This window comes from Sebastes fasciatus, chromosome 16 (assembly GCF_043250625.1).
Source record: "Sebastes fasciatus isolate fSebFas1 chromosome 16, fSebFas1.pri, whole genome shotgun sequence".
Classification (NCBI taxonomy): Eukaryota; Metazoa; Chordata; class Actinopteri; order Perciformes; family Sebastidae; genus Sebastes; species Sebastes fasciatus.
The window spans coordinates 13786232-13810263 of NC_133810.1; the positions used below are offsets into that span (position 1 = coordinate 13786232).

The 24032-nt window shown below is 39.8% G+C and overlaps 2 protein-coding genes across 3 annotated transcripts; one reads left to right on the forward strand and one right to left on the reverse strand.

Annotated features, from left to right (window-relative positions):
- Positions 1-191: 191 nt before the first annotated feature.
- On the forward strand, positions 192-17477 carry LOC141752594 (uncharacterized). Its single transcript, XM_074610635.1, has 8 exons — positions 192-422; positions 1159-1283; positions 3408-3619; positions 6179-6198; positions 8434-8512; positions 10733-10875; positions 13392-13603; positions 16515-17477. The coding sequence occupies exons 1-8, from the start codon at positions 294-296 to the stop codon at positions 16840-16842; spliced, it is 1248 nt and encodes a 415-aa protein (XP_074466736.1). The 5' UTR covers positions 192-293; the 3' UTR covers positions 16843-17477.
- Positions 17387-23405, reverse strand: bnip1b (BCL2 interacting protein 1b). Of its 2 annotated transcripts, XM_074612201.1 has the most exons (6): positions 23249-23405; positions 21516-21608; positions 21331-21422; positions 20757-20864; positions 19379-19497; positions 17387-19195 (listed from the first exon to the last, which is right to left on the reverse strand). In XM_074612201.1, the coding sequence occupies exons 1-6, from the start codon at positions 23330-23332 to the stop codon at positions 18999-19001; spliced, it is 693 nt and encodes a 230-aa protein (XP_074468302.1). In that variant the 5' UTR covers positions 23333-23405; the 3' UTR covers positions 17387-18998. The 2 variants fall into 2 exon arrangements, with proteins under 2 accessions (XP_074468302.1, XP_074468301.1); XM_074612200.1 differs by having other exon boundaries at positions 21331-21608.
- Between the last annotated feature and the right edge of the window lie 627 nt (positions 23406-24032).

The window sequence follows — 24032 nt, forward strand, 5'->3', positions numbered from 1 at the left end:
TTCTCATGAACTTTTTACTTTTTTCTCATAATATTATTACTTTATTCCCGAAATCTCAGATTTTTTTTTGTTATTCATTTCCATGTTTATAAATCCACAGGGAGCCACTGGAGAGGAGCTACAGAACCTCATGTGTCTCTGGAGTTGCAGGCTGCTTAGAGACCCCTAACCCAAAACGAACGAGGTGAGGTGGACCGGTGTTACAAAACAAGCGCGGACTGCTCAGCTGCCTTAGCTTTCACTGAGCTAGCTAGCAGGTGAGTTCATTTAGCACATCTTTCCTCTGGCTCGACATGGCGGAGGGTCCGGCCAACCTTCCTCCGGGAGACCCGCAGCTCATCGGTATGATCGTGGAGCATCTGAAGAACCGGGGGCTGTTTGACGAGTTCCGTCGGGACTGTCTCGCCGACGTTGATACGAAGGTAACTAGCTAGTCAGCTAACTAAAGCTAGCTGGGCTACTTCTGTGGTTTAACGTTAGCAAGCCAGACTCAAAGCCAATGTTAGCTCATGTTGCTAATCAAGCTGGTAATCACTTATAATTGGTATTTAGCTTGTTATTAAATCGTTGCTGTTAAATTTAGCCGTGTGCTTGTCATTTTTTTAATTAATATTATGTAGTAATATATGACAATATTATATAATAATATATTATAATATAATAATAATATATATTTAATAATATAATAATATATTATAATATATATATGTATTATAATATAATAATAATTATAATAAAATACAATTAGTATATAATATATTATAATAATAATTATATTATAATATTATATATTATAATAATATATTATAATAATAATTATATAATATATTATGATATAATAATTATAATAAAATTAAATAATATAATATAATACATTATAATTTTCAAAAAACACCTCAAACACCACATGTTCATCAAGGCCTATGATCTCAGCTGACTTCCTACACATCACTCTTTTAATTACTCAGCTATAGTTTCTCCTGTGTTATTTATTAGTATGATTTTTGTGTGCCCCTGCTTTCTGAAAGGCGCTCTATAAGTCTAATTTTGTATTATTATTATTATTGTAATTGTTATTATTGTATTGATAATTGTTGTTATCTACACTATCATGTGTAATGATTGAGTTTACATGGCTGTCACTGTCCTTGCTGCCAGCCTGCCTATCAGAACCTGCGGCAGAAAGTTGACAACTATGTCACGTCGCACCTGAGCACACAAGACTGGAACCCGTCCATCAACAAGAACCAGATGAGGAACGGACTAAGACAAAGTGTTGTCCAGTAAGTGTTACCTTTCACTGTCTTTGACTTATTATTACTCATCCTCTGTACACTGTACAGGGACAACAGTGTAAAATGCATTCGCTACTTTATGAATTTTGAATATTTTTTGATGAAGAATTGTATTAAAGGGACTGTTTGTAAGAATCAGAATTGCTTGTTAACAGCGACACCTGTGGCCGTTAACAAAAGTCAGCGTCGGGCTCGGGCTTGTGCTCGCTCTAAATAGACATGAACGAGCATCGCTCAAGACAGTGAGCTGAGCGAGAGTGGAGGCAGGCAGGCAGCAGAGCAGAGTACAGCAGAGACTCCGGCCCTGGAGATCAAAGCTACGGTCTCACCCGCGTCCTCCAACTCTGTTTTGTAAGACGGGCTTCACTAGATATAACTTTGAGGTTTTGGTGCTGCTTAGTAGTTTGTGTTCGAGTCTTGTCTGAACAGCGTAGCCACACGCGAGCGCACATGGGACACTGACCCCGGATTGATTTATACGTGTAAGAAGTTACAAACAGTCCCTTTTAATGTCCATGACCTCAATGATGCAATGTAACGGACATGGCAGCAGTCACACAAATGTACCCACTCACATGTGGTGTATCTACGGGAAATTGTCCCTAGATAACCCTGATGACATCATTAGGGTTATCTTGTCACTCTTCAGAAAGCTCCCTCAAAACCACTGAAGTCAATGAACAACATTGTTCACAGTATACGTAGTGCCTCCATAAAGATTAAACTGATCTTTGTGTGTGAAGTCGGTCCAGGGGTTAAATTGAGATTTATTGGGCTCTGTGGTTTCGGTAGTTGGTCTGGGGGATCCTCCCCCATGGATTCTTTATAAACAAGCTCTATTTTGATTTACTCTGACACCTTATTTACGTTCAAAGTACATGTCTCAATAATAAATTGGTATATTATTATTATAGATTAAACTACCCAGCAGTATATAAAGCAATTCAAATGAGCTCATCTTTTACCAGCTGCAACATTGAAGTGATAAACACATTAATGCATCAGAGTTTATAATCCAATAATATAATATATATTATTCTGAAATGGGCCATTCCGCATAATGAGTACTTTTACTTTTGGTAGCCTACTTTAAGTATAATTTGATACTAATACTTTTGTACTTGAGTATTATTTTGAATGCAGGACCTTTGTTTGTAACAGAGTATTTTACACTGTAGTATTGCTACTTTTACTTATGTAAAGATCTGAGTACTTCTTCCACCACTGTATGGTAACTTTAGTTTATTGAAATATTAAAAGGATTTTCTTTTACTCACACAATTCTCAGATGCAGTTCATGCAGTGTAGCCTAGTGCGTGCAGTGTTTAGGCCTACCTCTCCATCATCTATTGCTGTCTCTTTCTGTCTGTCTGTCTGTATGTATGTCTCTCTCTCTCCACTGGGACTTTAAGAAAGTGCGTTACTGCACGGAGTTCTCAAAACGGTAAATGACTCATTTTACTAGAGGTGAAAACTCTTTGGAGACAGACAGACAGACAGACGATAGAGAGGTAAACAGTGCACGCACTCCACTGCATTAACTGTATCTGAGAATTTTGTGCATGTGCATGAAAGGAAACCCATTTAATATTTCAATAAACTAATAGCAACATACAGAGATTGAAGAAAAACTCAGATCTCTACTTAAGTGAACGTATTAATACTACAGTGTAAAATACTAGCTACAAGTAAGTCCTACATTCAAAATATTAAGCTACTCAAGTAAAAGTACAGAAGTATTAGCATCAATATATACGAAAAGTACTCATGCAGAAAATATATTTTATTGTATTCAAATTATTGATACATTAAAGTGTTCACCACTTTAATGTTTCAGCTGGTAAACGTGGAGGTAATTTTAATGACTTTATATACTGCTTTATATACATCATAATTTATTAGTTAATTATATTTTGTATTAATAACCTGAATCGGCAATGTAGGCTAACTAAAGTTATTACATTTATTAAACTTAGTTGTTTAAGAGAGGGGGAAAAACTGTATTGGATTGGTATCTAACATTAAAAAGTGGTATCCAGCCATCTCTAAGTCAAATAACAGTACTTCTGTAACTCTACTATTTGTGTTGTAATTTTTTTTATTTTTTTTTAGGTCAGGTATGCTGGAGTCCGGTGTGGACAGGATCATCACTCAGGTCGTGGATCCCAAGATGAACCACACTTTCCGGCCGCACATAGAAACTGCTATCCATGATTTCTTGTCAGGGGACAGGAGGGAGGAGAATGCCTTGAGTTGTAACTCTGCACCGTCTGAACAGACAGAACTACAGGAGGCCCCGTCTGCCTCTGGCCCCAAAACGCCCTGAGGTTTGTTTAAAACTGAAGTACAGTGTAAGGTCAATTTGGAAATACAGTTAAGAAATCAATATTTACTCTCTTACTGCAGGTACACTTGCTGGTCTATACATAATGTTGTATGGCTGTGCTAGCCTCTTGAAAGGTGCAGCATCAGACAAGAGGAGAATGAAGAAGGAGAGGAGGAGGAGGTTGTTTCCTGCTACGTCGAGTTAGGAGTGTTTCTGCATTCAAAATGTTCAGCATGAGATGTTGTTTCATTATCCGTCTGTGCTGCACAAGGTTACTGCTGGAGAAGTTGGACAATTCGGAGCGGTGCACTTTCACTGCTCTGCACGATTCTGCCTTTAAAAAAAAAAAAAACGGCACAAGACTGGATCATTATTTTTGATTATTTTGTGTGTGATATCAGACAGATTTTTACTTTGGAACGTTATAAAATGTGTAATGCAGATTTCTCTCTCAGGCTGTTGTATAGACATTTTCCACAGATAACATGTTGACTAACAATATGTCAAACTTGCAAACTACACTGATTCAGAATGATGGTTGAAGTCAATGGGCTGGTTCCAGTTCGGACGATTAGAGGAAGAAGATCCTGCAGTTTCCTTTTAACTCGAATTGAATTATTGAAAGACATTTTTTGTAAATATATATTGATCAGTATCTAGAGGTCTCTGTTTTTTATCACACCGTGTCCGGTGTCCTTTTGGTGCATGCATTTCATTTTTAGCATTGATTGTGCATCTTATGTGCTCTATTAAACACCTTTGACATCATGTTCCTCTCTGTCGCTTTTATTAGTAAAGATAACTATGTAAACGTATTGGCTAAGCAACACAATTCTTGGGTTATTGCCATTACTCTTTCCTCTGTGTTATTGCAATAACTTTCTGTTTCCTGCAATGAAAACAGAGACCAGAGCCCATAATCATAAAACAGTACCACTAGGTGGGGTAGTTTTTCTCAGTCAGGCATTTTAAAGGCAGAATCCACTAAAACGTATTCCTAGGCTTATATTTTAGAGGCAAATCCTCTGATTCCACCACCTAAAACATATACAGGTCCTATATGCATATTTGAGACAATGCACAACTTGAAGTCACAAGTTGCATTGAGTGATGACTGGCTTGGTACCTTTTTCATGAGCCACAGTGGAATTGTTAGGAGGGGGGACATATACACTACAGCTACTTGTGTTCATTCTGTAATATAAAATATACCATTGACCCTGCAGAGGCATGCAAAATGGTGTAAATAAAAGTTTTTATTCAACTTACTCTAAAAATGTCATTGAAGAAGTAGTGTAATGGTGCAACTTTACACTCTCAGAGCCTTCATAAATCCAGTCTTATTCCGTCAGTTTTGTGTGTGTGTGTGTGTGTGTCATCGTAGCTTGCGTAACTTTATTGATTTAACTGCTTGTTTTTGGCAGTAGACTGATCCACACGTTAACACAAATGTGTGTCAGAGTGTGTCTGTAAATCCTCTGTTCGTCTGTGTGTACTACGTATGTTTCTGTGCTATGCGAAGTCCGATACGCTTCAAGTGTTGCACTGAACGAAGTGGATTTATGGATGAATATATTCATTATTTAAATAATCCTTATTGACCATTTAAAAATCAATTAATGAAATACCCAATAGTTTCATCTTTTTTCCCAACTGTACAAAAACTTCATCAAAAATCTGTGTTTTATGGATTCACAATTAAACCTTTTTAATTCTTGTTACCGTTGTTTTGGTGCCTTCAAATGGGGTCGTGTTTACCGCGTTCACGAGAAGAGTCCACATTCACGACCTAAGTGGAAAGTTTCTGAAATCTCAGTTTACAACTTGTGACGTGTTTGTTGACGTCAGAAATTGCGGAGGCCATGGAAGTACATAATAAGTGAATATATTGTAATTTTATATCTCTGAGGAAAATGTTGATATTCCCAATGGCCTCATCTTTGTGAGGACTGGCATGTAAAACCATAGAAAACCAGCAATAGGGTGTTTAAAGTTGATTTAAATAGTGAACTGAAGGCAAAAGGGCAAACAGGCAACTGATCTGAGTTCATAAACCCAAAGGTTATAGTAATGCTTCCTCCTCAGATCAATTATCACATCACACAAAGCAGATACTGAATGAATGTGATGTATATGCACAGAGAAACACAGCCAGAGGCAGACATGTTGTTTACAACATGATCATGTAAGAGACAGAGAGCATGAGAGATTCCTGCATATTTGCTGTTTGCACAGTAGTGTCTATGTGCATTAGTGTGCCATTTTGGATGTGTGTGTGTGTGTGTTCAGTGTCGGGATGAAGGGTCATCGTGTGGGTGGTCGTCGGGGGTTTTGTGAGGGGAAGCTGTGTGATGTTGTTTTGAAGCACGAGGAGACAGAATGAGCGGGAAAGGTCAGGGAAAGTCCTCCAACAAACGTCCGAACATTAGCCCCCCGTAAGAGTACACACATAAACACACCCTGTCTTTGTACCTTGACCTCACATTACAACACACACACATTTGTAAACCATGTTCACTGAAGGCCTCTTGGATGCAGGTTAGGTAAACCCGAGGAGGCTGGGGAGCTAGGGGAGAGGTATGAAGTATTTTTTTTACTCTGATTTTGAGATGCTGATGTCATGGTGTCACATGACTATGGCCTGTCTCTTTGTGGATGTCAAAGGTCATGGCCATTATCAAACAAAACACAACCACAACAACTAGGCTGCGAGATTTGAACGTATTGTGAAGAAAAAAATCAAAGCTTAACTCACCTTGGACTCGCAAACGCAAACATGTAACTCTTTGATGTGACTGTTGTAGCGCACAAATTGTCTGAAACTACCAACAGATATAGTTGGGGCCCGCACACCGACAACGTCGGGCCAGCGAAGGCCCTATTGAAACTGTAGTGTTTATTCTTTTTCTTAAAATGAATCGCCTTTTTGAGGGCCTTAACATGCTCAAAAAGTTATTGAACCAGCAAAATGGCTCGCTAGCGCCCCCTAGAAAGTTGGAAAAATTGAGCCCCTCACTATGGTTTCACCTACAAGTATGAAATTTGGCAGACAGATGTAACGTGGAGACGCACAAAAAAGCCTCCTGGAGGTATGCCCAAAAATCAACAGGAAGTCAGCCATTTTGAATTTAATATGCGATTTTCACCCATTTTTAGCGTTTTATAGGCCGTGTACTTTAACGAACTACTCCTACAGATTTAATCAGATCAACTTGAAATTTGGTCAGGACCATCTTAAGACCTTAAGGATGAAATGTTATTCAAATGGTGAGTTTTCACTGAACGACCTGACCGTGGCGGCCATTTTGAGCCAAATATGCACTTGTTGTAACTCCGCTGTACATAGTACGATCTGCCCCAAATTTCTCAGGCATGATAAGGGTCCAGTCCTGAGGACATGTACATGCAAATATATACTCATAGCCCCGCACCACCCCCTTTCATAACTCATGAATCGTTTGTCATAGTCTTGTGAGTGGCGTCATTGCACTAATCAGAGTCCCGGGTTCATTGTGCCTGGTCGTGTCGATCAGCATCCCGCCAGTACCCCCGACGTGCGGGAAGGTGCGATGGCCCGTTCATTACTGCTCGCAGCATTAATTTTATATTTTTTTGTTTCCTATCCCCTGTAGTTTTAAACAGCTGGTTCAAACAAACTACAAAATAATCTCACTTACCTCTAGTGGTATCTACTGTAGACATGATAGGTTTGGTTTAATCTGCTGAGGTTTTGAGCTATCTGTCGCTGAGATTTCTGCTTCCACCCCTTACAATGGAGGATGACCACACGCTAAACTACAGTTATATTATTTTATCACAGTTTCGACCAGACTTGGTATTTTTCAACGCAAGTTTAACCAAAGGTATCAAACACAACCTTCTATAATACATACACCGCCCAGTGGCAACCTCACAGTTAAAGTCAGAAATAATTATTCAGTATTTTGTTTTTTAAAAAGTTGGCAAATACATCAATATCTATAAACATTTTGACAGGAGACATATCATAAAAAACCCTTAAGTGATTTATTAACCATCAATAAAGCCATTAGTTGCAACTTATGAACCCTTTATAGCCCAAATAGTGCCTTATTAGAGGGTGGTACCGGTTATGTTGTATAAGAACAGGCCTGTCAGTGTGCAGGAATGTAGCACTAACAATTTGTAAAACCTGACTCTCTTCACACACTCTTTCTCTCTCTCTCTCTCTTTCAGTCTGGGTGCTCCTGATACGTTCCTCACAGCACATTTCCCTGCCAAGAAGGCAGCTGCTAACCCTCAAACACACACACACATACACACACAGTCGGGTTAATTGAGTGTGAATGTCTTGAGTGGTTGACCTTCACGTACCCCCGCAGACTCTAGAGGAACAGGAAGACCTTATAAGAGCATTTTTAGATACTATTATTATTAAAGGCTATCGGATAATAAATAAGAAAATTAAACGGGATCGATACCAAATCATCAATGAACCAATTTATTCCAACACAACAACATATTGTGCTGCTGTCGGTGCTCTCTTTCTCTCATCAATGATAAACTTTTGGCTCTAGTGTGGTGCGTGTTCACAGGGCTGCGCTGTGATTGGTGGAGACAAAACATGAACGCGCAGCACACATGCTGCTTTATATATTTCAGGCTTCATGTGGCGGTCACACTTTATGGTGGAAACTCCTCTGCAAGGCTTCACCCGTGCTGCTCCAACCTACAAATTAAACAAACAAAAAACTCCAATACAAAGTTTGATCAGTCCGAAACATGCCGGCCAACTTGTCCTCTGTGTTTTTTCTGCTCCTGGCATGTCTCCAGGTGCTGACCATGGATCTGCATGATGCCCAGGAGAAACAAGTGAGCCAAGCCAAAAGACGCCTGTCTCTGCAGAGCACAGGTGAGTTCTGACAGCAGGTGCGCTGCTGCCATAACTGTCTACCCTTTGTCACACTGAATCCAGATATTTGCAATGTTTACTCATACAAAAGAGTCTCTGGTGGCCTCCAGAAAAATGAAGGTTCGATTAGACGTATGAGAATATGGAATTCAAAGCATGTGCAAGGTTGCCAAGAGCAATCTCTGCAGGACGATTGATCATGGTTTGACTAAAAGCACTTGTTAACATTGAAAAGTTTGACAAGCTTAGGTTTAGCATTTAAATATGCACTTTTTGCATTTAATCAAATAGTGTATAGTTTGTTTTTGGACAGGCATTAGGTCTTTACTTTGCAGAGAAAACCTTCACTAGCCTACTTTCTGTACAGCTTTTGCACTGATTAGATAACTGTGGGGTCTGTCTGCTGCGTTGTGATGCTCGCTCTGGATCCCACTGACACACTGCCATGTAAATATGTTATAATATTGTATATAACATAGTATTATTACAGTTTTAGCAGTATAGTGAGGTGCGTTGAAGTGATCATATGGCTCTTGATGGTAGCCTATTATTTTTATCTTCTATATGTTGGCCTTTCATTGCATCGTCATTCGGCAAAATGGTTTGCATGCTGTGCAGCCTACAGTAGCCTATATCAGTTTAAATTATATCATAAGCCGGCCGTGTCTGTCCCGGACCGAGCCGAGTGGCTGTAACTCAATGCGCAGCTCCGGTGGCTCGATCCTGTCAAAGCACATTCCCTCCGTACTGGCGACCCGATGCTGACCTGCAAGCTGCACAACATCAACAGCAACAACTAGTACAGACCTACATCAGCAAGAACGACGTAGTAATATTTTTGTTTTTAAGATTAATTTAAATGAAATAAAGAATCACAAGATGATATAGATATAGTGATTATAATATCCCAAGCAAAAGAGAACAAAAACTCTTCTCTAAGCAATATCTTTATTTAACATTTGTAAACATTTTGAACAACAGGGAAGTAGTTCCTTGCTTCCGTACATTCATCGTTATGAAGGCCGGAGGTTCTCAAACCTTTTTGAGGCAGGGAACCCTTACATGGGAGAACATTTTCTAAGGACCCCCTCATAATCGTAACACAGATTAAGCATAATGCTTACCGCCATTTTTACTCTTAGATACCATTGGAACTATTTGTATTCTAAAACGTAACGCAACCGAAATACTTCAGACCTGTTTCATAGTAACAAACAGAAACGCATTTCAATTTGAATAATGTTAATACTAGGGCTCTCAAAGATAACGCGATGATAATGTTAATGCAAATTCGTTTTAACGCCACTAATTTCTTTAATGCATTAACGTGATTTTTAGGTTGTAGCGGGCTCAGTTTTAAAGCTAGAGTGAAGATACTGGCATCATATGAAACTAGAAAACTTAAAGAATCCATCAGTACCAGCCATTTCATACTAGCTTGTCGTGAAGGAAGTTAAATAACGCTCCAAACCTACACTCAATTTTGGCAAGGAAAAACTGTCATGGCCAATTTCAAAGAGGTCCCTTGACCTCTGACCTCAAGATATGTGAATGAAAATGGGTTCTATGGGTACCCACGAGTCTCCCCTTTACAGACATGCCCACTTTATGATAATCACATGCAGTTTGGGGCAAGTCATAGTCAAGTCAGCACACTGACACACCCGACAGCTGTTGTTGCCTGTTGGGCTGCAGTTTGAGAATGACTGTTGTAGGCTGCATTCCGCGCACTTCAAATTGAAATGACTGAAATGACAAATCACTTTCTGCAAAGTGAAAGCATTGCTGTCCATCACTGATGTTGTACAGTTTGAGCTCGCTGTCTCCTCTGGATGATGCTCCATCCCGTCATCCTATTTGCTGTCCACTGCAGTGTAACTTGTGTTATAGGAATACTTAAACTCACTAGTATCTGAAAACAAACTATACAAGAACATTGAACTCACAACTACTTAAAATTACATGACAAGGAAATTAACTTTTCTTTCTGTAAAACTGATGCAGTGTAATGTCTGGACATGACATGACAGGAAGTACCTGAGGTCATCCTTACGTGTGATATCATTATAATGCTGATTGCCCTCTTTGATCAGAATATAGCACATTAGCACATATGATTTAGAGACATACTTGCTTCTGTGGTATCACTGTAGGGATGTTAATACTCATCTCTCTCTCTCTCTCTCTCTCTCTCTCTCTCTGGTTTTCTGTCTCTCTCAGCGGAGATTCAGAGTTGCCTGGTGAGTTCAGGGGATGTCGGCTGTGGAACGTTTCAGTGTTTCAACAACAACTCCTGTGAAATCCAAGGGCTGCACCAAATCTGTCTCACTCTGCTGCACAACGCCGGGCGCTACGACTCACAGGTGGGGAGCAGCACGACACTCAGCCACTTAGAAAACACTGTTTACACTTTTATTCTGTTTGCCCTTAAGCCAAAGGCGTCGATTTCATTTCAATATTGGTGGGGGGCGGGGGCACTTTTGAATGTCAAATAGACCTACTTCTTTTCTTGCATTATGATGAATTTCAATGCACCCATTTATGATGGAAAGGTCTTTATTTATGTAAAGGAAAACAAAATTCAGGTGACAATTCAAAATATAAAAAAAAAAAGAAAAGGAATTTAATGCAGTAATAAGGCTCTCCAGCATTCTCTATTGCTTTCAAATATTTCTTCTCCTTGAGATCAACTATTTTGTGTATTTAGTGTATAATGTTAGCCCTGCTGAGTCAACACACATGTAGGCATGATTTACTCCTCCATCCTCCTTTGTGTCTTTTGTTTGGGAAAGTGTTGCACCTATTCATGCTATTCATGCTTTTCTGACCATTCTGATCTACAATCGTCTGTGCAGCAGATATATGAGCAAGAGGGTTGAAGTTCAAGGCACAATGTTATTAAGAAGTAGTATTTCCTATTTGTATGCATACTATATGCAACAGTACGTACTTTGTGAGGGCAGCTGCATTATATACTAAAAGTAAAAATAAAAAGTATGCAATTTGGAACGTAAGCATACTATACAATGACGTTTTAATGATACACTATACTTAGATTTTTTTATGGCATACTATACTATGATTTTTTTATGACATGCTATACAATGACATTTTTAATGGCATACTATACTATGATTTTTTTTACAACACACTACACTAGGACTTTTTATGACGGACTGTAAAGTGACTTTTTTATGACATTTTTACAGCATACTATACTATGACATTTTTATGGCATATTATACTTTGACATTTTTATGGCATACTATACTATGACTTTATGGCATACTATACTATGAATTTTTTTTTGGCATACTATACTAGGACTTTTTATGATGGACTGTAAACTGACTTTTTAATGACAATTTTAACAGCGTACCATACTATGACTTTTTTCAATATACTATACTGGGACTTTTATGCCGTACTATACTATGACTTTTTTATGGCATACTATATTATAACTCTGTATGGCATACTATACTTTGTTTTTTTATGACATACTTTACTATGACACTTTTACGGAATTACGTTTACGACATGCTAAACTATGACTTTTTTATGGCACATTATACTATGACTTCTTAATGACTTATCGACCTACTATACTATGACTTTTTCGACTTTTACAATATACTACGCTGACTTTTTTCTGACTTTTTCAACATACTATACAATTACCTTTTTATAACTTTCTTGACACACTATACTACGTCTTTTTTATGACTTTGTTGACTACTATACTATGACTTTCTTTGACATACTATACTATGACTTGGAGGCAATGTTGCGTCTGAGTTGCATTTTAGCGGTTCTTCAAAAGACGTCCTCTGCTACTTTCATGTTTTATTGGGGGGGGGGACAAATGCACAAGTTCTAAATATTGAGGGGGACGTATCCCCTGCATCCCTCCCGAGATCTGCGCCTATGCATTAGGCCCCTTTTGCACTAACTGACAGTCTGAAACCGTGTCCAACAGCAACTAAAGGGCAGGCTTAGATGAGACATTTTTGGATACATGTTTTTATTTCATCTAATCCTTTCAGTCATTACAGTCATTTGGGAGAAATGCATATTGTAGAAGGAGCAGTGTATAGTTATGCATGGTGGTACTGGATACAGAACAAACTTAGAGGGAACAGCTTGTCTACTTTAATAGAAGTGCATGAGAGAGTGATGCAAGTCTAATGTGTCTCCAGCATGAATAGGCACAGTGGATGATGTTCAGTAAGGATCTGTGAGTGAGTGTACTGGATTTTTAATACAGTTCCATACAGTAACAGACAATATGATTAAAAACAAAACATGTAAATTCCCTTTAGGAACACAGAACAAGTGATTTGCAGAGCAGATATGCTGTAGTAGACGGAAACAAATGCAATTTAATTTCAGTTGGACTTTAAGTTAGTGTGTTAATGGCTATGGTAGAAATATTGCACTTGCCTACAACTCAATTATCTACTTGTAATGGGACACACATGCACGTACTTTCACTCTGTAAAAAGATACATATGACCTGCTCTTTCACAACACATGCACGGTCACTATTTTTATCCAGTTTGGTTCACTGATGCCTGCTTAATGTAACAACACTGTTACTTTATTCACTTAAGATAATACAAGCAAGCATGCAAGCATCTCAAGATAACTTCTGTAATGATTTGACGCTATATAAAAATAAATTAAATTGAATGTCAGATTCTGGTGGCTCCAATGTACACAAATAAAGGAAAGTCTGTAGTTATGTAATTTCACAAAGAAAGTGGCAGAAGCAGGGGAGTTGGCACACATCCCAGGCCAGATTTGACATTGTGATCGCTTAGTTCATGCAGCTTGGCAGAAATGATACTGATTCCTCCTGTTGCTCTCCTCCTCCCAGGGAAAGTCATTTGTGAAGGATGCGTTGCGGTGCATGGCGCTGGGACTGCGGCAGCGCTTCAGCTGTGTGAGTCGTCGGTGCTCAGCGGTAAAAGAGATGGTGTTCTCGCTCCAGAGAGAGTGCTACTCCAAACACCTGCTCTGTCTGGCGCTACGAGACCATATGGATACCATGGGCAACCTGGTCCAGTTCCATCTGATGTTTCCCCCGGGGTGAGACACGCACGCACACACACACACACTAACAAAATAATCAGTAAGCTTTTATCACCATCCAAAGGAAAAAGTCTAAACGTAAGGCTTTCGTAAAACCTCTCTGAAAGATGCAGTATTCTTCCCTGTTCAATAATGTAATATTGACCTGTAGTTTAACAGTAATAACTTGTTTTTTTTTTCGACATAACATACTTTGACTTTTTTTCAACAGACTATACTATGACTTTTTTAAGAATTTTTTCGACATACTGTACTATGATTTTTTTGTCATTATACGATGCCTTTTTTCAAAATACTATACTGTCTTTTTTTAATAAGTCATTCTATAGTAGGTCGGAAAAAATAAAAAATCATAGTATAATATGTCGAAAAAAGTCAGAGTACAGTAGGTCGAAAAAAAAAAAAAAAAGTCCTAGTATAGTATGTTGAAAAAATAAGTCATAGTATATCGAAAAAAATTCAGTCATAGCAAAGTATGTCAAAAAAAGCCATAGTATAGTATGTCGAAAAAAGTCATATAGTATGTCGAAAAAATTAAAAAAAGTAATATAGTATGTAAAAAAAAGCCACAGTATAGTACTGTATGTTGAAAAAAAATTCAAAGTCATAGTATATGTCAAAGAAATAAGTTATAATATAGTATGTCCAAAAAAAAATCCATAGTATAGTATGTTGAAAATAGGCACATTATAGTATGTCGAATAAGTCATAGTTCAGCATGTCGAAAAAATTAAAACAAGCCATAGTATAGTAGGTCGAAAAAATAAAAAAGTCAGTGTAGTATGTAAAAAAATAAGTCATAGTACAGTATGTCGAAAAATAAAAGTCATAGTATAGTATGTCGAAAAAATTAAAAAAACTCATAGTATGGTATGTAAAAAAAAAAGCCATAGCATAGTATGTCGGAAAAAAAGTTTGTCGAAAGAATAAAAAAAGTCATAGTCGAAAAAAGTCGAAAAAAAGTCATAGATGGTAGATTGCATAATAGAAAGAGGGGGCGCTGCAGAAAAGGTTTGGGAACCACTTGTATAGTACGTCATAAAAGTCATGGTAACGTGTCATACATTTTTTTATAAAAGATGTCCTAGAATAGTATGTCATAAAAAAAAGTCATAGTTCTATTAAGGACTAGGTGTTACAATCCCTTGTTTGTTGCACATACCTTGAGACCTTGCTGTTGTGAGTGGGAACGATGATGATGACATCTCAGGGTTTTCAAGCGGCCACATCTGCCGAGGTAGGAGACCAAATTGAAGGCACCAGAGCTTCAACCTGCCAGGAAGCAAGGACTTGTCGATGCTCTCGAGGCCGCTGGTGGTGTCCCGCTTAAGCTGGTCCACTTGGTCTGTGTCCTTAAGGGTGGCATCATACCAGCGTCCCAGACTTTTGACTGGCTTGTCCGTCACAGTTGGTATGGGCTCATCGCCAATGTGGAAGTGTTGCTGACAGCTTCTTCTTGACGATTGATATGCTCCTGGACTTTCTCGGCTTATTGTCATCGGGGGCCCACTCAATGTTCTCCTGCAACTTTCTCAGTAGTCGCATGCCTTGGTTGTGGTGGATGTGGTCACGTCATCCATGTATGCACATGGGTGTGGGACCCGCAGGCCAGGTTTCAGCTGCTCTTCTCCCACTACCCACGCTCAGATGATGATGTCCATGGCCATTGTGAAGGCGAGCAGGGAGATGGTGCATCCTGCCATGATGCCCATTTCCAGACGCTGTCACGCTGTGTTGTACTCTGCTGTCGTCAAGCATAGCTGCACGTCCTGGAAGTAGGTTTTGACAAGGACAGTAATAGCCTCTGGGACCCTGAAGTAGTTAAGTGAAGTCCAAAGGAGGTTGTGAGGAACCGAGCCAAAAGTGTTGGCTAGGTCCAGGAATGCGACGTGGACTGTGATTCTTCCATCCCTTTTAGCGGCTTGGATTTGATGCCATATCATGCTTGTGTGTTCCAAACATCCAGAAAAGCCTGGAATCCCTGCTCTCTGCACCAATGTGGCGATAAAGTGGTTCCTTTCTAGGTAGATGGAGCCACTACGCTGAAAAAGATTTTGCCTTCAATGTTAAAGAGGCTGATTTGGCGAAAGTGGCTGATGCCAGCAGAGTCCTTTTGCTTTGGGATTACGATGCTTCTTGCCCTCTGCTTCCAGCTGGTGTTCTCGGAGTGTATTAGTGGCATGTCAGATGGAAGGATGATCTGTTCACGCCGCCAGCTGTCGTGAGTGTTTTTTTTCTTTGAGTTCCTTCTTTGATGTTACGAGTTTGCCACTTTTCTCCTTCGTGCACAGACCCTTCACAAACTTGAAGGGGTCTTTGAAGAAGCTTGTCCTGGTCTGGTCTTCTTCCTGCGCCTCTTTCTCAGGTTCTTAGCTCTCCTCAGTGCTGTTTGATTCAGCTCCGTAGCTGTAGATCAGTTCTCCCATTCTCTCCAGTTTCTTCTCTGCAGTTCCCCCCAGGTGCTCCAAGATTTAGCTGAGGTCTGTGTTGACCGTTGTCCACTCCTTTTTCTCATTGGGTTTTGGCCACTTGAGTAGCGGCCTTCGCCTCTGGATCTTAGTCTCGGTTGCAGGTTGTGGTAGGCTAGGCTTGTGGTGCTCTGCTGTGCTTGATTCCTCCTCTTCCTCTGGGACAGGGGGATTGATGTCCTGCAGTACAGTAGGTCATAAAAAAAGTCATAGGCTGTATTTGAAACCGCCGACTATATACTAATGACGCAGAATACAGTACATACCGCATACACTGTTGTTGTGACCTCCGACCTGTACCAGTCCGGCGCTTTGCATTGTGGGATACAGTAGGGTAGGTAGACTGGTCCGATGCATACTGGAGATTTTTTTTAAATCAGTACGACATCCACGTATTTTTGGCATACTGTTACTGTTTTTTCTCGTGTGTGTCCCATTAGACCGTACGTGGAGCTGATGAACTTCCTGTTGAAGTGCGGAGACGAGGTCAGGTTGTGGGTCGGCAGGCGGCTGCGCGGGCAGTGCGAGCAACACTGGGGGGCACTGTGCAGCAGCTTCGGCAGCACCTGCTCTCCAAGCCAATCAGACGCTCCGCAGCACACCACCGTCCCACCACCCACCGCGCCCTGGCCTATCACCGCTCAAGGACCCCTGCAGCAGCCAACCAGAGCGGCCGAGCCAGATGACAGGAACGGGCTAAGTCAGATCGATAACGCGACCGAATCTGGTCTCCCCGTGTCTGAGAAATCCAATGTTACGGCTTCATAAACAGACAGGCGAGTCACACAGAGGTGCAGACAGGGTACACATGCACTTATTACTATTTTATTAGTAGTTGAATGAGTAAAAGTAGTGGTAGTTGTTTAGTGTTGCATTGCAGGTGAAGGCAATGCAACATAACCTATTTAATCTGTTGGGTATTTGTGCTATACTAATATTTTTTCTTTACATTTGACTTTGTACATGGATGAAAACCTATTATCTACCTCACTTCAAAATCGCAGTAAACCACAGTGGCTGTATCCTTCAGCAAAGGGCATTGACACACACGAGTAAACATTACAGGGAATCACTCAAGTGCAGCTGATGGCTCAAAGTCAGTATTCTACCTATTTAAATCTGTTTTTGTATTTATGAGGGTTGTTATATTAATGCATCGTATAGTTGACATGCTATCAAACGTTATCTTGTAGACAGTCAAGGTGCAGTCTGCAGGAAGGGAAGCACTCTTTTGGTTATGACATGTTATAAATATGTATTTTTGATGTTCTACTTGGACAATCACATTTCATACAGACCCCAGGTTTCAAGCTATGTTTTTTAAGTTTTTATTTAAATTAATCCAAAAATACATTTGTATGCATTTTGATTGAAATTAAATAAACTACAATGATGTCACTGGACACAGAAGTGTGTTAATTAATTAGTTCTGTCCTTTAAAATCATTCTTCACACAAATTAACAGTATAAGCATCTCTGATGGTGATAAATGTTGGGTATCCTGCCATCTACTGGCGCATCTGTGGCTATGCTTCACAACAACGTATCCCTCATTATATGGAAATGGAAGTATTCATCTTTATTCTAAACAAACATTGTTCAACATTCACACCGTCTCTGACTCGACATGGCGGACGCATTTTACGGGATCAGTAATTCCAACGGAAGAAAAGGCACAAGGTAAACTCGTCAATAATTGTAACAATGGCGTCTTTGGAATAGCCGTCCAGAGTAGACAAACATACACACCGTCTATGTTGAACACACACAGATTGTAATTCGACATAAAGTAAACAAAGTGAGGGGTTGTTGCATACTATGGCTTTGACCCTGGTTAAGGGAGGAAGCATTAAGGCCTCAGTATGCTTCAAAGTGCTTCTCTAAAACAGTCACGCCAACTTCGTGGTCAGTTGTGCAAAGTTGTAAAAGTCGGTAGGATTTGAACTTCTCTCAAAGCGCTCTTCTGCTGCTGTCTCTTTTCATGTAGCACCGTGAAAGCCTTTCGAGGAGAAACTGTCTGAAAGTGTGCACCCTTGTCTTAATTTGCATGAATCTCTGCATGGACACTACACAGTCACTCAAAAGCCACAGAGTGCTTACGCCGGGTTCAGACTGGACGCGGAAGCACCACACAAAGCGCTGCACTATGTCAATTGTCGCACGAGCAAAAGTGAAAAAACTGGGAGCGCATTGGGGGAATTGAAACTCCGAGAGAACAGCAGGGAGCGAGGGGAGAGAAGTCAAAAGCTTCATGGGATACATATTTTATCATTTATCAGAATCATCATTTATATCATATATAGTATATCGTTTATAGTAGATTAGTGTGTTTTCTTGCCAGATTTGCTTGCGGCACGCAGAGAAACTAGACCAGACGGCAAAAATATCGCTGAAGATCACAAGTCGGTAGTGGCGTGGAGCGTCCTGTGTGAACAGCCCAATTGGATTACATGGGCACCAAGAGGACGCTTGCAGCGCTTCTCCGAAAGGACGCGGGCAGCGCTTCTCCGAAAAGCGCTGTGCTTCCGCGTCCAGTGTGAACCCGGTGTTTGAGAGAGTCTATGACAGCTGGCTTTTTGCCCCATTTGCCTTTAGACATGGTTGAACAGCATAAGTTTGTTTGAAGCATGCTATGGCTTTAACGCAATCACTGTTGTTGCATGAAACCTCATAATGCCAGTTTAAGTTTACCCTTCAAACCTATTTTAAAAATTCACATATTGAATATTGTTAAGCTAAATTCAAGGGTGCTAAACAAGGTGAAAAGTTTTGACTTGACACCCTCTCTATGTGCGGAAGGCTGGACAGCTTCCAACACTCCATGTAGTCCATACCTGCTAAACGTCCTTGTGGTAACTCTCTGCTGAGTGAAATAACAGGAAAACATTGTTCCTGAAGCCTGGATGTGTTCTTCAGCCAGCCAGCTAAATGAAGGGGAAGAGACGTTTCTTAAGGATGTAGAGGACGGTGGCGAAGAAGAGGGCCAGAGCCAGGAAGATGAGCAGCTTGTCTGTCAGCTCCCGCCGGTTGTACTTCAAGATCAGTTTCCTCCCCAGGTGGATGGTTCCTGTCATGCTTTTAAACTCCTCGTTGGTTTCCTGCACCGTCCTGGAGGAGGTGGCTGTGTGAGTGTGAGGAGGAAGAGAAATATTAAGGGTAAAAGATGCGTTCGGAAAAGTTGATGAGATAGAAACATAAGGGTTTCACAGGGAAAAACATTGTTGTAAATTGGATTTACCTTTTGTACACAAACTATAACCCTAAAAGATTTAGACACATGGACAAAGTAGAGTGTTTTTCTTACACAGTGTGCCGATAGTGTCCTCGCTCTGCTTGACCTGTTCAGCCATCATCCTGCTCATAGACATCAGATTCTCTGTGATGTTGCCACTGGTTTCTACCAGGCTTTCTTTGGTCGCCTTCCTGATTAAAAAAAAAAAGCACACACACAAAAGCATACCAGAGTCAAAGCGGGGAAAAGTGTCAATAAGTTAACAAAGTGTTTGTCAATGTTGTCCATTAATTCCTCATTTACCAGACCAATATCATTCAGTAGCTTTATTTCAGCTACTTCAACCAATATAGTAAATTTAAACACAGTTACTGAAATGCTGTTAAACCACGTTCAGAATATATACGCAGCCTAATTAAAAAAAAAAATCATTTTGTAACTATTCTGCAGCTGCACCACAATCCTGCTCACTCAGAAATATTAACATATAATCTTAAAAGTTTAAGTTATCTCTCTTCCTGGAAGTGAAAACCCAGAGGGTTCATCAGGGTTAACTAATGGTGCCTTCAAATGAAACTCATGAGCTCATGTTTACAACATGGGAAGTCATGTACATGATATGTTTGGCGTTCAAGTGGTTAAGTCGTGAAGGTGATGCGTGGTTGCTGTTAGTAATATGTTGTGTATATATTGTGTGTACAAGTGGGAGTTAAAGTCCAGGAAATCTTTGTTTATTCTGGAATAGTTTCTGTTTAGAGCATCTACCAGCAGAGCAAAGCCACAATCAACAATTGCTCTAATTTTGTATTCATCTTTTTTTTATCATTTAATCATTTGAGCTCTTAAATATAAAACTTAATGACCCATCACAAATAACTGGAAACCAAAGTGATATCTAAAAATCACTGACAAAAGCCTCATTCAGACAGGATTAATATTACAGGGATGTGGCAGGTAATAAAATGTATCCTCCTTCTTAATTAAAGTTTTTTTAATCACTGGCAAATGACTGGAGATGGTTCTGTAACAGACAATAATCCGCTGCAGGAAAACCTTCATTAACTGTGGGCTTTGTATTATTTTTAGGGCTGTCAATCGATTCAAATATTGAATCGCGATTAATCGCATGAATGTCCATGATTAATTGCAATAAATTACACATTTTTTATCTGTTCAAAATGTACCTTAAAGGGAGATTTGTCAAGTATTTAATACTCTTATCAGCATGGTATTTGGCAAATATACTTGCTTTATGCAAATGTATGTATATATGTATTATTGGAAATCAATTACCAACACATAACAATGACAAATATTGTCCAGAATCCCCCACAAGTACTACATTTAGCATACAAAATATGCTCAAATCATATGATATGGTATGGTATGAAGTTGATGGACTCATCATTTCATCACCACAGTAGAGCTTCAGCCTCAGAATAGTACTGACCTCTGTCTGATGCTCGGGTTTTCTACTCGACGCAGCAGCTCGTCCTTCTCCGTGTTGTCTATGGCTAGTTTACAAGCCAGGTTAGCTTTCCTCCACGCTGTCTGGTTACTGGAATCCACAGAAAAATAACAAAGAAACCAACTTTGAGAACTTTGGTTCCTGTTAAAGATTTCTTCTTCTCATCTGGTCTGTTGTGTCTGAATCTGTTTTGTGTGCATGCTGTTTGACCCCATCAATGCCAAATTTACTACTTGCATCATCTGCCTCTGAAAGTCCTATTAGCTCCAGATATGAATGTACTGCACATTTCTTTCAAGGGTCAACACCTAGAATGTGAAATACTTCCTAAAGCATCAGGAACTAAATAAATTAGAGGTTACAGAGGCACCACCAAACCTGATGCAACGAGCAAAGAGGGGTTACAACCAAGCGTGACAGCTCATTTTGGTGTGTTGAATGAGAGCAAGATACAGATCGGTTCACTCACTTAAACACTGAACTGAACGCTGGCATTTTAGTGGGATTGATGACATCAATAAAGTCAGTAATTCAAGGGGGAAATGAGTTCACACACCTCAGCATTTGCCTTCTCTGGCTCTCCGTCTCTGCCTGGATGGCCAGTCTGTCTGTTTCTCTGTCCTGCTCTCTGGCCATCTGCTCCAGATCCTGACAACAACACACCACGTCAAATAAAACAGTTTGGATTTTAAGCAAGAAATCTGTCAGATGCAACACAGTACATGTGATGTGAGGCCTGACCTGTATTCTGAGTCTGAGCTGGTTGAACTTCTCTTTGACGTGAGAGTTGAACTCCATGAGAGTTGACTGAGGTCCAGAGCAATCCCTGATGTCCTGCAGGTAACACACAAACACACAATTAAATGGTATGTATTCATGAGTATATAATCTTCCACTCCTTGAGGGCACTGGTGCCCTCAGCCAACTACACTTTTTTCAGGATGTAAGCTGTAGCAGGCTTTGTTTTAGAGCTAGAGTGAAGGTACTGCTATCATATGAAACTAGAAAACCTAAGGAACCCATTGGTACCAACCGTGTCGGCAAGAAAACTAAATAACACTACGCTAAATATTGGCGAGGAAAAAACTGGCATGACGATTTTCAAAGAGGTCCCTTGACCTCAGGCCTCAAGATATCTGAATGAAAATGGGTTCTATGGGTACCCACGAGTCTTTATTTATTATTTATGCTAATTGCATGCAGTTGGGGGCAAAAAAACATTTTTTGCAAGCAGTATAAATGTGTTATTTTCACCTATACTAAAAGGGTGTATTTGAATATTTCTGCATCCCTAAACAGTCTTGGAATTGCATAAATTGGGTATCACTGTAAAGCTGAGACTTTTGTGGGTCCAATGAGCCCAATTGAATTCATATGTGATGTTAGTCCCCATAGTAGCCATTGCATATAGTGAAACCATGTTTTCCCTTTGACCTCACTGTATAAGATGACCTGTGGTGGCCTCTAGGATAATCACATCCTCATGAAACTTCACAACCACAAACTATAGACCTAGAGCATTCAGAGGATGTGTGGCTCCCCTAGGTAGGTTGAAGATAAGGGGGTTTCTGAGCAGTTTCTATCATTTTTATCAATTTGAGTGGTAAAAAAAATTGTTAAATTTAGCACCAAATCTGTGAAACAAATTTATGCAACAACTTATGAGACATAATAGAGCATTGGATGGCCATCATATACTTCTATCATAACGCTCTAAGCCCTTATACACTTCCACAGTTTTACTTATATTACTTTTATTGGTAATCATCTACACAACACAATAGTAACCTATATGCAGTAGCCTATGTCATGTAAATATTTTCAAATAACATTTTATAGCAAATATTAAGGCTGTGACTCTAACGTTATACTGTATGGATTCATCTACAGATTTAACTACTTTCTTGATTAATCAATTAATCATTTGGTCTATAAAATGTCAGAAATAATGATAAAAATAGCTTAACAGTTTGTTTTCTCTGAACAAAATCCAACTAGTACATGTTTTACTTAAGGATATTATTTAAAATAATGTGTCGTTTATTTAAATTGTTGGCTTGGCTACTTGTTTGAGCTCTAAATCCCTGAAAACAAACCTCTCCCATGTGCTCCCTGCGACCCAATCAGTCAATCAGCACAGCTGTTGGATCAGCTGGTTAGCTAGCTTCATGCTAACCATGAAGGAGCTAATCCAACAGCTAAATTAAGTCATTAAAATCGAGGGGAAATGTCAGCAGTGATCGACGAGACTAAAGTTAACAACGTTACATTAATAAGCGGACACGTTACCTCTTTCTATTACCGAGTCTCTTAACTGTTTACCCGTTAGCTACTGTTAGCTTCACTGCTAACTAACAGTGAGAGCAGCGTTCAGACCTGTTGTGTGATGCCTTCACGGATATCTCTCCACAACCGATATATATAATATAACCAGCATGAATTAAAAAGACCAACCACTCCTTCTCAGTTATTACCTGAACGAGAGCCTTAATCTCGAGGTCATATTTTATAATCTCTTGTCCACAGATTCGGACGTGTACGTCCGCAGAAGAGGCCATGTTTGTTTGGGTACGGTGAGCTGAGAGGCCAAAAAGACAAGACGCGTTTTGCTGATGGCCTCCAGTCTATTATTCATACCAATGACCATAGTGATGGGAGTTTGGGCTCTTTTTAGTGAGCCGGTTCATTTGGCTCAGCTCACCAAGAAGAGCCGGATCTTTCGGCTCCCAAACGGCTCTTCGTTTTACCACTTCTGCCTTTTATAATTCAGCCAAATTTAGCGCTGTTTTGACCTATGATTAGTATGTGTGCACATATATCACTTAAATTATTCAATATAATTATACCAAACCTTAGAATTTCCAGAATACCATAATTTTACATGCTGCTTCGTTTCCGACTGTCACTCATCTTGTCTGCTATTCGTGCACCGTACCACACTGCAACGCACCGCACCGCAAACGCAACGCAATGCAAACGCAATGCAACACAAACGCAATGCAGCGCAACGCAACTGACCGCAGCGCAACTGACCGCAGCGCAACGCATCGCATCGCACCGCACCGCACCACACCACACCGCAAGGCAACGCCCAAATGCATACATGGGCAGAAGAAATCTGTCAAAAGCCAAAATTGAGAACTAACTGTTTATTTAAGAGAGATTACAAATGTGGTGTAATTGAAGAAGAAAGACTGTGTCAATATTGTGAACTGAATGAGGTTGAGAACGAAATTCAATTAATTGTATTTTGTCCTT

Bases quoted from the DNA above. Each gene is read 5' to 3' on its own strand.
- LOC141752594 (XM_074610635.1), top strand. From the start codon at position 294: ATGGCGGAGGGTCCGGCCAACCTTCCTCCGGGAGACCCGCAGCTCATC. The intron at 8,513-10,732 runs GTGAGTTCTGAC...TGTCTCTCTCAG, and splicing joins CCTGTCTCTGCAGAGCACAG to CGGAGATTCAGAGTTGCCTG. The intron at 13,604-16,514 runs GTGAGACACGCA...GTGTCCCATTAG, and splicing joins CATCTGATGTTTCCCCCGGG to ACCGTACGTGGAGCTGATGA.
- bnip1b (XM_074612200.1), bottom strand. From the start codon at position 23,332: ATGGCCTCTTCTGCGGACGTACACGTCCGAATCTGTGGACAAGAGATT. The intron at 21,609-23,248 runs GTAATAACTGAG...TGTTACCTGCAG, and splicing joins AGATTAAGGCTCTCGTTCAG to GACATCAGGGATTGCTCTGG. The intron at 19,498-20,756 runs GTCAGTACTATT...TTTTTTAATCAG, and splicing joins AACCCGAGCATCAGACAGAG to GAAGGCGACCAAAGAAAGCC.